The 15085-nt window shown below is 45.3% G+C and overlaps 1 protein-coding gene across 5 annotated transcripts in view; it reads left to right on the top strand.

Moving 5' to 3' along the window:
• The window catches only part of TRIM55 (tripartite motif containing 55), a 58540-nt gene that overhangs the window by 16267 nt on the left and 27188 nt on the right, over nucleotides 1–15085 (top strand). For all 5 annotated transcript variants that reach the window (XM_005689025.3, XM_013969220.2, XM_013969216.2 and 2 more), the window contains 2 exons: nucleotides 4878–5043; nucleotides 7256–7351. In XM_005689025.3, coding sequence (XP_005689082.1) covers nucleotides 4878–5043; nucleotides 7256–7351 — 262 coding nt within the window. The remainder of the gene's footprint in view (nucleotides 1–4877; nucleotides 5044–7255; nucleotides 7352–15085) is intronic.

Raw genomic sequence — 15085 nt, 5'->3', positions numbered from 1 at the left:
GCAGTAGTTAGGAGAAGGCAATGGCACCCCACTCCAGTACTCTTGCCTGGAAAATCCCATGGACGGAGGAGCCTGGTGGGCTGCTGTCCATGGGGTCGCAAAGAGTCGGACACGACTGAGGGACTTCACTTTCACTTTTCACTTTCATGTATTGGAGAAGGAAATGGCAGCCCACTCCAGTGTTCTTGCCTGGAGAATCCCAGGGACGGCGGAGCCTGGTGGGCTGCCATCTATGGGGTCGCACAGAGTCAGATACGACTGAAGCGACTTAGCAGCAGCAGCAGCAGTGCAGTAGTTTGAACATTTATTGACATTGGGATGAAATTCTTTGGCACTGTCTTTCTTTGGGATTGGAATGAACCTTTTCCAGTCCTGAGGCCACTGAGTTTTCTAAATTTGCTGGCACATTGAGTGCAGCACTTTAACAGCATCATCTTTTAGGATGTGAAATAGCTCAGCTGGAATTCTATCACCTCCTCTAGCTTTGTTCATAGTGATGCTTCCTAAGGTTGTAGTGATTATTATTATCACCTTATTAAAATTTTTAAATATTTTATCCTGGTGGCTTAGTGGTAAAGAATCTGCCTGCAATGCCAGAGATGCCTCCTGCACAGGAGACATAGGTTTGATCTCTGGGTCGGGAAGATCCCCTGGAGAAGGAAATGACAACCCACTCCAGTATTCTTGCCTGGAGAATCCCGTGGACAGAGAAGCCTGGTGCGCTACAGTCCATGGGATTACAAAAGAGTTGGACACAACTTAGCGACTAAACAACAGCAAGGACAACTCTAAGCAATTCTGTGCATATACATAATTTTAAACATTCCAGTAGCACTACAAGGCTTCTAAAGAGAGCAGCATTCCTGGCCCTACCAGGTCTCTTGGCTGCTAAGCCTCACCTCCCAGAGTCAGCCATGTTTAATTCTTTCAGTTTTTCTTTTGCTGTTTATCACCTAGAGCCCTGTGCCCACTACTAGTAGCTCCTCTCCCTGGATTTTTCAGTTTTAGACATTACTTACTGACTTCACTGGAGACAATGAGAGCTAAACCCTTTCGTGGTTGGGCCTCACTTTCTATGGAACATTTCCTTTCCCCTGGGATGAACCCCTTGTTTCCTAGATCCTTTGTCATCTCCTTTATTGGTTTACTCTATTGTTTTTGTGGAGCACATCCTTAAGTAATCCCCTAAAGTATGCAAAAAGTCCCCCTTTCAGCCCTCCCCACTCTCTCACCTTCCGGGCGCCAGTCCCAGGGCCTTTACAGGGAAACCTGTAAAACTGAGGCAGGTTGCTTCCTGCTTGCTTCTCTGAAGAAGGCTATCGGCAGAACCAAGATGCAGTTCAAGCAGGTGACTTCTCTTTGTCAGTTGTTCACAGTTTCCAGCATTTGCCTGCCATCTCTTCTTTGCTGTCACCTTGCTCATTTTTTTGTTTTTACTGATTCCTACCTTTTTATTCCCTTACTCTCATTTTAGTGGGATTTCAGCAGGAAATGTAAATAAGTAAAGGCCTATGTTATCCTGGCTTATTTAATTAGAACAGCCCTAGTCCAATTTTCAGATATGAGGAAAGGCTGAGCCTGAAAGAGTTGAAGGAACTTGCCTAAGGCCCCAAAGCCACCACATGGTGAAACTGAACTGGGATTAATTAAGCTTTGAGATCAGCTTGACTCTAAAGGTGATGCCTGAAATGTCAGCACCAGATGCCCATCCTTCAGGAAACTCCAGGATGGTCCCAGAAGCCCCAGAGAGCAGAGGGAGCAGGCTACAGACTCCCAGAGACCAGTTTGCATGGAACAGTAGGGGGGCCACAGCCGGCATTTGGCTCTGAGTCCCAAACCACAGCTAAGAGCTTGGCCACGCTCGCCTCATGAAGTTGCCTTTATATCTTTATTCTATGCACCATGTTTGTCCCAAGTCTGTTACATGTTGTGAGGTGTCTGAATGTTTTCCTTCCACACCCAGGTGTAAGTGGGGGATGCCCCTCAGGCTGTGTAGCCACACTGAACAAGAAAGGCCTAATAAGGAATATTGCAGGCAGTCCTTGGTCTGCATTGCATAATGAAAAAGTCATCACGATCAACAACTACATGAAGAGCCTGTGGCTGTTTCCACATTTTCAGTATTGCACACACTGCAAATGTCTGATCTCTACAACACTGTCTCTGATGAGAGCTGCTGACTTCAGAATAGCACATGGGACAAAAGCCACTTTTGGGGAATGTCTTGGGGAAAGGGCATCAGCAGTACCATCTCCCAGGAAATGTGCTCCAGACTCTCGCTGACATTTATTCCGAGGTGGAGAGACGCAGGAGGGAAGGTTTTAGAGGTGGTGAGGCCTTTGACGATGCAAAGACCAAATCACCACTCCTAGTCTCTAGCTAACCCCTGGAGGCCTTTGGCATCTACTCTTAAGATATTTATTTATTTGGCTGCAACAAGTGTGAGTTGTGGCACTCAGGATCTTTAGTTGCAGCATGGAGGCTCTTAGTTGAGACATGTGGGATCTAGTTCCCTGACCAGGGATTGAACTTGGGCTCCTTACATTGGGAGCACAGAGTCTTAGCCACTGAACCACCAGGGAAGTCCCACCTTTGTCATTTAGAAATGGAGTCTTCAAGATGTTGTCTGGTCTCTTCCTTGGTCAGTAAGGAGAGTCAAGTGACCGAGCTCTCCCCATTGTTCACATGCCTTCTCTAGAGAAGCCGTTTTACTTTAGAGCGTGGGGAATACTGGCAAATTCCCTTCCACCTCTCACTCATACATCCAGCAAATATTTACTGAGTGCCAACTCTATGCAAGGCACTGTTTTTGGCACTGGGAACCCAGCAAAAGAAGACAACCCATGACCTCTGCCCTCTTGGAGCTCACATCCCATTGGAGGAAACAGACAATAATATATGTAATGGGATAGTGCATACGTGCTCAGTCGCTTAAGTTATATTCAACTCTTTTGTGACCCCACGGACTATAGCCTGCCAGACTCCTCTGTCCATGGGATTTCCCAGACAAGAATATTGGAACAGGTTGTCATTCCCTTCTCCAGCGTATCTTCCCAATGAAGGGATTAACCCATGTCTCCTGCGTTGCAGGCTAACTCTTTACCACTGAGCCACCTGAGAAGCCCTATAATGGGACAGTACTCGGTCATAAAAAAGAATGCAGTGTTGCCATCTACAGCAACATGGATGGACATAGAAAATACTATACTTAGTGAAGTAAGTCAGACAAAGCAAGATATTTTATGTTATCACAAATGTGGTGTCTAAAAAAATAATATAAATGAATCTACATACAAACTACATCTTTACAAACCAGAAGGAGACTCACACCAGACACAGAAAACAAACTAATGGTTACCAGAGGGGCAAGGAAAGGGAGAGGAGTAAATCAGGAGTATGAGAGGAACAGATACAACCTGCTATACAAAAACTAGATCGGCAACAAGCACTTACTGAAACCACAGGGAATATATTCAGCATCTTGTAATAAGCTATAATGGAAAATAATCTGGGAAACATACATATAAAACTGAATCACTCTGCTGTACATGCCTGAAACTAACACAATATTGTAAATCAAGTATACTTCAATAAGGTAAAAATTCAGTCCCAAATTTGAGATGCTTCTAAATAATCATGTGTTAGGGAAAATGAGGAAAGCTTTTGAACTTGTATTTAAATTTTTCAAACACTTGTGAAAACTGTTAACAGCCTCAGGCTTTGGATAGGTCATATCCAAATTCCAGATTTCATAGGCTCTACTTCCAGTAGGCTGGACCCCCCACCATGGTCTCCAGAGGGAGCCTAAAATACCATAGATGACACAGTTTTGATCTTGATGTAACACCTAAGCCTCCCTGATGGTCAGGAGAGCATACGGCTGTGTGAACCTGGGCTCCTCCAGGTGATTCTGCAGCCAACAGTTTATCCTTAAGCACCAATGACTTGTCACTGCCCTTCTCTGCCTCTTCATAGCTTGGCCATCGTCTGACTAGCACATACAAACCCAGTGCCCCATTATTACCTAGGCAGCTCTGAAAAGTTTTGGTTGGTGCTGACCTATTGGGAAAACTGAAATTTGGGAATTATATGTGAAATTCGCACTTCCAGTTTACCACCACATCCCAGAACAGCATTTTGCATTTTCCTTTTTGCCTCAAGTATTCAGTATAATTGTTCACATCCACTGAGCACAGACTACCTACTCTTAACCACTGCTGAGTCCTCAGGAGGTTAAATAAATTTACTTTTCAAGGCTAATGGTAGGAGGGGACCCGAACAAATTAACAAAGCACTCCCTGACTTTCCCCTCTTACATACAACTACTTCCAACCAGCACAGAGGTGAATGATCAGAGATCTGGGCTTCCCCAGCCTAGACCTCTCATTTCTTCTGCAGGGGCCAGAGGCCACAAGGGTGGGGAGATGGGCCTCAGAGCTAGTGCACACTTAAGATTTCGTTTTCAGCTGCCTCCTCTTCTTTACCCGGATTTGTAAAATGTCTTTTGAGAGACTCATGAATTTGGTGCTAAAGCGGCACCTAAGAATCCAGTGTTCAACTTGCAGGAGTTGCACTAGCTGGTTTTTAAATCTTGAAATCAGCCATGGGGGAGCCCTCACACCACAGAAACTGGCAAAAGCTACAAGTCCGAGTTTCCATGTCCTCACCCCCAGGCTGGTTAAGTTGGTTAATTAGTCAAGACGCTGCTGCTAAACCCGTAGGAAATTTGGAGGGCTCTGAGCACGTGAGAGGGGCCCTGGTAGTCACTGGTGTAGGGTTTCTGGGGGTACAGGCATTGGGGGTGGGGAGGGAGGTTCAACCAACCACGCTCAGCTATGCTGCAACCTGAGCTGATTCATCCACCTTCCTCCTCCCAGACCAGAAAAGAAGTCCGACCAGCCCATGTGTGAGGAGCATGAAGACGAGCGCATCAACATCTACTGTCTCAACTGCGAAGTGCCCACCTGCTCTCTGTGCAAGGTCTTTGGGGCGCACAAGGACTGCCAGGTGGCTCCCCTCACTCACGTGTTCCAGAGGCAGAAGGTAACACGCCCTCCTGCCCCTCCTCCAATGCCCCTTCCAAGTGTTTTTGAAGGAGAGATGCCCGCAGGCAGGACCATAGGGCCCTGAGGCTGCAGGGGAGAGGAGGGCGTTGGCAGAGCCGGAAGGACTGCTGCATGCCCAGGAGAGTGGTGGGGAAGGTGGGAGAGGGAAGGGTGCAGAGGGTCAGGAAGGGGTGTGGAGGGGAAAGGTCGCTATTTTTCCACCATTATGGGTTTAAGATGAATACTATTATGGGGCCCAGTCCCAGCTCAAGCTGCTCAAACACTGAGGTTAAGCCCATAGGAAATAAAAGCATAACTTCTTGCTCCAGTCTCAGAATATTTTTCTTTGTTCATCAACCAAAGATTCCTTTGGCCCTCCTCAAGGCCTCTTCTCTCCCACTCCTATCTCGTGGAGTTACAATGACTGGCATTTTGTTAAATGTTTCCTTAGGCTAGTCCTCATGCCTGGGTTAAACTGTCCCCCTAGGTCAGCCCAGAAGGCCTCCTTTGGGTCTGACACATGCACCCCCCACTCCAGGGCCTCAGCATCACCCCCTCATTATGAGCAAATATGGGGTGTCCCAGCTTATCGCTAACCTGCCAGCCTACAGCGCACAGGCAGGTAGGAACTTACCCATTTGATGCAAATGAACGAGGGGTTGTGGGCTCAGAGAGCTGTGGCCGAGTCTCAGCATCTAGGATCTGAGCAGCTCCACATCTCAGCTTCTTCCTCTAAGAATCACAGATTCCACAGTTAGTGTTTTACTGACCAAATATAGAACAGGAATCAAATCTGGAAGTCAAACCTTTGGGCAACTCCAGTTACAACCAGTGAGTACTAACTGCTAAAGCAGCAGGATTTAGCAAAATAGCTATACAGTTATTTTTTGTTCTATCCACTTATGACTTACCTGCCTTTTCCTTTTACCTGCCCCTCCCCAAAGTCACAGCCTATTAGAACTGAATGGTACCTGGGTCACACCATTCCCCTCAGAGCCCTGAGACCACGAAGGATGGACAGAAGCAGGCTGACAGGACTTCCATCCTGCATTATTTGATCAGAGCAGCATTATTTGATCCACTGGGATTATATATTAGCTCCCATTTGGAAAAAGGGTTCTGCAGCTTTAAATGTTTTACAAACACTGTTCTGGTCCAGTCTTCTCACTTTATGTATGAGACAAGTAGGGTCCAAACTGATTACAGAGTTGCCCAACATCACAGAGAAGCTAAAAGGCAGAGTTGGACCAAGCATGTAGGTTTCCCGAGTCCCATTCATTCCCTAAGTATGAACAGTGGAATCGCTTCAGGTCAAAAGAGCCTGAGGGGAATTTTAAGCTAAAAAAAAAGTTTTCCCCTAGAAACAGTGCAATGTTAGTTTCAAATCTATAATGACTGAGTCTAGTATACGAGTATTTGTTTGCATTTAGTACAGAGAAGGGTGCATCACAGGTATTTGGTGAATAAATGAAATATTTCCCTAGTAAAACTAATCCTGAAGGCTTCCTGGTGGTCCAGTGGTTAAGAATCCACCTGCCAGTGCAGGAGACATGGGTTCGATCCCTGTTGGGGAAGATCCCACATGTTGTGGAGCTACTAAGCCCATGTGCCACAACTACTCACGCTCTGCAACAAGAGAAGCCACTGCAATGAGAAGCCTGTGCCCCACAACAAAGAGTAGCCTGCACTCGTGGCAACTAGAGGAAGCCTGCATGCAGCAACAAAGACCCAGCATAGCCAAAAATAAATATGTAAATCTTAAAAAAAAAAACTGATCCTGAGCTGCACTATATAATTCAAATAATTAAAGGTCCGAATAATTCATGTTGGACCCCTTGATGTCACATATTGGTCTCCATTCAATTTATAAACAGTTCTTAGAATTATTTAGCTTGAATGTGCTATTCGCTGTCTATGGCCTATAATTCAGTGTTCTTAATGTTTTTTGGCAGGGTCACCGTCTTCATTAAGAATTTGATGAAAACTGTGAAGCTTCTTCCCAGACAAATGCATTTATACACCCATCCTTCCAGGATTTTATTTATAAGATTAGGAGATTCTTAGACCTCCCAGCCTCAGTGTTCCTCATTAGGGGGTTCTGTGGACCCTAAATTGAGAACTCATGAGAACAGTAGTACTAAGATGAACCCATAATCAGTGGAGGACTAGAAAGCCCCTAAAATCTTGAATCCCTCTTTTTTCTCCATTAGTCCGAGCTCAGTGATGGCATTGCTGTCCTAGTGGGAAGCAACGATCGGGTCCAGGGAGTGATCAGCCAGCTGGAGAGCACCTGTAAGACGATTGAGGTGAGTCAAGTGGCTTCAAGGGAAGGTAAGCCACGCGTAAGCTCTTGGGGTTTTGTGGTTCCCTTGACATAACCGTAGAAATCCCTGCTCCAACATTTCAATCTTCCCTTATAGAATGACCTCCCTTCTGCATGTGTGCATGCTAAGTTGCTTCAGTCATGTTCAACTCTTTGTGACCCTATGACCATAGCTCACTAGGCTCCTTTGTCCATGGGATTTTCTAGGCAGTGGTTGCCTTGCTCTCTTCCATGGGATCTTCCTGACCCATGGATTGAACCCACATCTCTTATGTCTCCTGCATTGCAGGTGGGTTCTTTATCACTAGAGCCACCTGGGCAGCCCAACCTCCTTCCTGATGTGTCTCTAAAATATTCACCTCCTGGCACAGGAAGAGAACAAGGCAGATTTTACCACATTTATCAAGGTGGTGGTTACATGTGGTGGTGTTTCTTGGGAAACCCCATTTTAAAGGGTTAGCTACAAGAAATATCAATTTGGGGACTTCCCTGGTAGTCCAGTGGTTAAGACTCTGAACTTCCAACGCAGGGGTTCTGAGTTCAATCCCTGTCCAAGCACTAAGATCTCACATGCCACATGGCATGGCCAAATTTAAAATAAAAAATCATTTTCCAAGTAATGACAATGAGTGTTGTTAAAGCAAAAGATTTTTGTGGGAATCCAAATGGTCTTAAGAAATGCTGTTTGGTACTTAAGAAAAGTCGTGTGCAGATTTGAGCTGCATGGTGTTGTTGTTCAGTCTCTAAGTCGTATCCGATGTTTGCAACCCCATTGACTATAGCCCACTGGGCTTCTCTGTCCAAGGGATTTCGCAGGCAAGAGTGCTAGAGGGGGTTGCCATTTCCTTCTCCAGGGAATCTTCCTGACCCAGGTACTGAACCTGCATCTCCTGCATTGGCAGACAGATTCTTTACTGCTGAGCCACGAGTGAAGCCCAATGTTCCATTTACCTGTATTCTTACAAAATGTGTATTGTTATCTGCATGTCTTTTAATTTTATAAATGGTATTGTGTTGTACTTCTCATTCTGCTTAATTTTTTTAAAACTAAACATTATGCTTTAAGATCCATTCACATGTACATTCATGCCTTCAGTTTTCTCCTGGGAAAATAGAACTAAGTATCCATTTTATAGAGTTTAACCATGAAAAGTTAAATAAGCATAAGCATAATGCTTAGCACAGTGCCTGGCATATGGAGAGTGCCTGATAAATACCCTAATCTGACCATTTTATTGCTTGAAAGGTGAATTATAGCAAAAGATAAAGGCTTGTTCCTAGATAACTTCAGGACATCATCTCATTTTAGATTTACACATCAATGAAGTCAGTACCCTCTTTTCTCCATACTCATATTCCTGAAAAGACTCATGATGGATTTGGAACTGGTTTATAGAAGGAAAGTTTCCTCTTGGTGAAGAGCTCAAAGAGATTCTAAAATGGACAAACTTTTTTTTTTCCTTTTTCCTTATTCACAGAAAAGGCCAAGTACGACTTTATCATTAGGCCATGAATCAGCACTTGGTATGGTACCACCCTGAGTCTTGAGTGTATAAATAGGAGTGTGTTGCTTGTGGGCAGTGAGTTCATCTTTATACCCATCTCTACTCAGACCTTCATCAGAGACCTCCATCAGGGGAATGGGCTTTCTGTCTACATGTTGAGGCTGGAAAAACAAAAACAAGAAAAGCCCTGGGTGACACACTGCCGTTGAGCAAGTTCAAAGGTCTTAGCTCTATTCAGACAGCGTCAAAGGACACTGAGGATGAGGAGAGACTTGACAGCAGATTTTCCTCCTGGAGGCTGGTCAGTGGCACAAAAGGAAGCCACTGGTTTTCTTTCATTGAGAACAAGATGAGAAGGAACAGGTTTGGAGCTCTGCCTGCAGGAAGGAGTTAGTGTCAATATCAGGATGAAATTTCTGGCAGTGAAGGTCAGCATTATCACCCCTCTTATTCCTAATAAAAACACTGGGTGAATAGACACCCTTTTACAAGTATTTTCACAGTTCCCTGGAGGAACGTGTGTCATCGTCCCCCTCCAGACTTCAAAATGATTTGTAAATCATGAAGACTGCAAATTGGTATGTGTGTGTGTTAAGCCACTCAGTCATGTCCGACTCTTTGTGCCCCCATGGACTGTAGCCTGCCAGGCTCCTCTGTCCATGGCGTTCTCCAGGCAAGGATACTGGAGTGGGTTGCATAGTAAAGCACACGAGGGTCTCCCCTGCGATGCAGGTGAATTCTGTACCAGGGCCAGGGTCCCAGAGTGTCTCTTTTTCCTGTCCTTCCTGGCTTGGTTGTTTTCCTTTCTGGTTCCATTCACCACCTGCCTGGAAACATCTTCTGAGAAGCCATGCATGGCTCCCAGCCAAAGGGTGGGGTGCTGTTGTTGAAGCATTCTCTTTTCTGATTGATGAAGAGCTCCACAGAGATGGGAACTAGAGCAGCCCTAGGGGTGGGCACCATCCTTCCCTAATTACACGCCCTCTCCCTGTGGGGCCCCGACACCTGCCCTTTGAGTGTAGCCTGTTCCTTGTGATGTCTAATTTTGTCCCTAATCATGTAATGTCTTGCAGGGTTAGGCTGGGCAAGCACCCGGCCTAGGACCAGCCCCTGAGATGCTGAGCTTAGAGTCAGACCCACTCGGGATTCTTGCTTTACAAATCATGTGTGCCACTGATGTGAGCTTGAGTGGCGACGGGAGTGGCTTTGAGATGGATCACAGTCATGAAGGGCAGTCTGAACTGCATTGTGGGGAGTGGCGTTCCCTTTTTGCTGTGGGCTGAAGGTAGATGGAGGAACTGTGGTCTTCTTAGTCCTCCTGGCTCTGAGACATTCTCAGAGCTCGTGATGGCAGGTTGTTGGAGGGCCTTCCAGGCTGTTCTAGACAAGCCCAGCATGATCTTAAGCTGTATTTACCTCTTCAACCTGGAGCTCTTCTGGAACAGACTGGGACAGGGGAGGGGGCTGCTGGTGGGGGTGGAGAATTGTACTGCCTCAGGAGCTCTCTGCTTCCAGAAACATGCGCTTGACTTTCATTCCTCATTCCGGGAAAATGTTCCTTCCCCCTTGTCTTTACAAAAGGCACCTATCCTGTTGTTCTTTGGTGCTCAGTTGTGTCTGACTCTTTTCAACCCCATGGACTGCAACACACCAGGCTTCCCTGTCCTTCACCATATCCCAGAGTTTGCTGAAACTCATGTCCATTGATTTGATGATGCCATCCAACCATCTTGTCCTCTGTCGTGCCCTTCTCCTCTTAGCCTCAATCTTTCCCAGCATCAGGGTCTTTTTTAATAAGTCAGCTCTTCGCATCAGGTGGCCATAGTATTGGAGCTTCAGCTGCAGCATCAGTCCTTCAAATGAATATTCAGGGTTGATTTCATTTAGGATTGACAGGTTTGATCTCCTTGCTGTCCAAGGGACTCTCAAGAGACTTCTCCAGCACCACAATTTGAAAGCATCAATTCTTCAGCACTTGGCCTTCTTTATGGTCCAACTGTCACATCCATACATGACTACTGAAAGGTCACCAGAAAACCAAAAGAACAGGCTACTCGCACTAGCCCTCCCCAGGCAGCAAGGCTAGAAATAATCTTGTTCTGTGTGGATGCCCATCTAGGGGTAACAGCTAAAAATATTTGATCTTGAGCTTTTCCAGTTTCTGAAAACTATCACCTTTAATAAAATCCTCCAATGATTTTGCAATGACAACAAATCCATTATATTTCCAAAACAGTGATTTTTTTTTTCTTTTTTTGGCCGCACCACACAAGCATGTGGGATCTTAGTTTCCTGACCAGGGACTGAACCCACGTCCACTTCATTGGAAGTACAGAGTCTTATCCACAGGACTGCCAGAGAAGTCCCTCCAAAACAGTGGTTTACCTGAACAGCTTTGAGACACTGTCCATGCAGTTACAAATATGAAGTAATGAATATAATAACAATAATTTTAATTAGCAGGCCAGAATTTTTAAAGCAGCCTAACAGATGCTTGAAGAACATATTTCAGAGGTTTGAATTTTAACTGTGCCACTTAATGCTATAACCTTGGGCAAGTTACTTCTACTTCCAGTCCTTCACCTGCCTCAGTGGTACAGGAGGGTTAATAAACTCTTTACAGTGTTGCTGTGATCACTAAGTGGGATAAGAAGCACATGCTGGGGGCTCCCAAAGTGTTACCTTGTATTGTTCTCACACTCCGCTTGGAAAGAGCACACTTCACCTAATGATGCTAATAATCATTTGAGCTACAGAAGCATCTTTTAAATGGTGTTAGACTAAGGCTTCTGGAGAAGGCAATGGCACCCCACTCCAGTACTCTTGCCTGGAGAATCCCAGGGACAGGGGAGCCTGGTAGGCTGCCATCTATGGGGTCGCACAGAGTCAGACACGACTGAAGCGACTTAGCAGCAGCAGCAGCAGCAGAATAAGGCTTCAAGATCTTGACCAATTATGATGGCAGGGTGAAGCAACTCCCTGCAGTGGGAAAAACTGAAATGAATGGAAGTAGATATTAGCTCTGTGCTTTGGGGCTTTGTGATAACTTGAAATATTGGTGACAGAGGGAGGCTGGGCCCCTTCCAGGAAAGGTGCCAACTCTCCACAGCAGACTAGAGTGAGTCAAACAGCTGTTTGGCTGGCCTTGAGCTGGTCTTGTGGTTTCAGTGACTCAAGGGGCTCAAGTCAGGGCTGGTACACCTGACCCTCAGCCTTTGGAGGGTTTCTCAAGGATCTTCTAAATGATCTGGACTAGCCCAGGAAACCTCTAATGCCAGGAACACCTTAAGTTATAGCATAGTTATTCTTCTGACATGAAGTGGGTGGCAACACCATGTGGTGGGAAAGAGCCTAAGTTTAGGAGTCCTGAGACCCCTGGCCACTGAACAGATTTCTTCTGCTGCACAGAGGTGCTGAGCTGGTGGAGGAGAGGCCAAACACCAGTCTATGTCCCTCGAGGGGTGGTGGTTTTCTAATTTGTCTGCCCCTCTTCTAGGGAAGCCTGTCAGAGACCAGGGTTATCATCCTATAGTCTGCATTCATGGGGCTTCTCTCATGTGTTCATGACCAGAATTGGGCTTTACCAATGAGGGGTTGGCCTTGAATTCTTCAGGAGAATCATCCTACTTTAATATAGTTTCTCTTGAGCATGATTAACCTACTGTCTGATTTGGGGCAGGTGTTGAGGGGAGAAGGAATGAAACTCTGTTTGGCTTAATGAAGGTAATTTGGAGGTACTCTGTCAAACAAGGCTCGGTGGACCCTTCCAGACCCAGAGCCACTGTTTTGAACAAAGGTGTCTGGAAAGTTGAGGAATGTGGTGGAGATATGAATGGGCCGGGTCGAGTCACAGTTGCTCAGTGACAAGTGGAGGGCTCAGAGCTTATCTTCAGCTCTATTTTGGTCACAGAGTCATGTGCCCTACATGGCAAGAGCGGTAGACACAATCGTCTTAGGCTCTCCTGTCACGGCCATGGCACGGTCCCAAGCTGGGACTGACGTCACTGGGCTAGAATGTATAATTCACATTTCAGTGCTGTTGATGATCATTCTAAAACTTGCCCCACGTGGAAAACAGTGTTCTATGTATAAAGAGGCACTTCACAGTCTGAAGACTCCAAATATCTCCACGTTTACCTAAAGTTGTAGAGCCTTTGGAACTGCAGAGTCAGAAGGGACCTTAGCAATCATCTAAGCCCATCTCCTATTGTACAGATTAAAAAACCAAATCCTGAGTTAAATGTTGTCCCTGAAATTGCCTAGCTATTTTTTTTCCTAGCTATTTTTTGCTGTTTTTTTTTTTTTTGAGTGTTGAATGAAGACGAGGTTTTGAGCATCCACTTAAATACATGCCTTTGGAAGAGAACACAGTATTGATAGAAACTTGTGAGTGAGGGCTGAGGATTCCTAAATACAAGTCATATTTCACTCATCCAGTTGTTCAGACCATGGTCCTCACATGTACATTATATACCATATTCTGACAGACAATGCTTTGAAATAGTGACGAGATAAACAGAAAAAATGTTCCTGTACTCAAGGAGGGTTTATTCCAGAGGAGGAGTTTAGACAGTAAGACAAACAAATAAGATTGTTTTCAGAGAGGAATAAATGCCAGAGGAAAGGGTGAGCCAATGGAAAGTTTGTAAGGCCGCCTCAGACAGCCATTTTGCCTTTTTTCATTTGCCTTTCTTGGGGATGGTCTTGATCCCTACCTCCTGTACAATGTCACGAACCTCCATCCATAGTTCTTTAGGCATTCTGTCTATCAGATCTAATCCCTTGAATCTATTTCTCACTTCCACTGTATAATTGTAAGGGATTTGATTTAGGTCATACTTGAATGGTCTAGTGGTTTTCCCTACTTTCTTCAATTTAAGTCTGAATTTGGCAATTAGGGGTTCATGATCTGAGCTACAGTCAGCTCCCAGTCTTGTTTTTGCTGAGTGTATAGAGCTTCTCCATCTTTGGCTGCGAAGAATATAATCAATCTGATTTCGGTGTTGACCATCTGGTGATGTCCATGTGTAGTGCCTTCTCTTGTGTTGTTGGAAGAGGGTGTTTGCTATGACCAGTGCGTTCTCATGGCAAAACGCTATTAGCCTTTGCCCTGCTTCATTCTGTACTCCAAGGCCAAATTTGCCTGTTACTCCAGGTGTTTCTTGACTTCCTACTTTTGCATTCCAGTCCCCTATGATGAAAAGGACATCTTTATTTGGTGTTAGTTCTAGAAGGTCTTGTAGGTCTTCATAGAACTGTTCAACTTCAGCTTCTTCAGCTTTACTGGTTGGGGCATAGACTTGGATTACTGTGATATTTAATGGTTTGCCTTGGAAATGAACAGAGATCATTCTGTCATTTTTGAGACTGCATCGAAGTACTGCATTTCTGACTCTTTTGTTGACCATGATGGCTACTCCATTTCTTCTACGGGATTCTTGCCCACAGTAGCAGATATAATGGTCATCTGAGTTAAATTCACCCATTCCAGTCCATTTTAGTTCGCTGATTCCTAAAATGTCAGTGTTCACTCTTGCCATCTCGTTTGACCACTTCCAGTTTGCCTTGATTCATGGACCTAACATTCGAGGTTCCTATGCAATATCACTCTTTACAGCATCGGAGTTTACTTCCATCACCAGTCACATCCACAGCTGAGTGTTGTTTTTGCTTTGGCTCTGTCTCTTCATTCTTTCTGGAGTTATTTCTCCACTGTTTCCCAGTAACATACTGGGCACCTACCCACCTGGGGAGTTCCTCTTTCAGTATCCTATCATTTTGCCTTTTCATACTGTTCACAGGGCTCTCAAGGCAAGAATACTGAAGTCGTTTGCCATTCCCTTCTCCAGTGGACCACGTTTTGTCAGAACTCTCCACCATGACCCATTTGTCTTGGGTGGCCCTACACGGCATGGCTCATAGTTTCATTGAGTTCAATAAGGCTGTGGTCCATGTGATCATATTGGTTAGTTTTCTGTGATTATGGTTTTCAGTCTGTCTGCCCTCTGATGAATAAGGATAAGAGGTTTATGGAAGCTTCCTGGTGGGAGAGACTGACTGAGGGGGAAACTGGGTCTTGTTCTGATGGGCGGGGCTGGGCTCAGTAAATCTTCAGTAAATTTTCCAGTAGTCATGTATGGATGTGAGAGGTGGACTATAAAGAAAGCTGAGTGCCAAAGAATTGATGCTTTTGAACGGTGGTGTTGGAGAAG

This window comes from Capra hircus, chromosome 14 (assembly GCF_001704415.2).
Source record: "Capra hircus breed San Clemente chromosome 14, ASM170441v1, whole genome shotgun sequence".
Lineage (NCBI taxonomy): Eukaryota > Metazoa > Chordata > Mammalia > Artiodactyla > Bovidae > Capra > Capra hircus.
The sequence above is the reverse complement of the archived record's forward strand: the minus strand, read 5'-3'. Positions and strand labels throughout refer to the sequence as shown.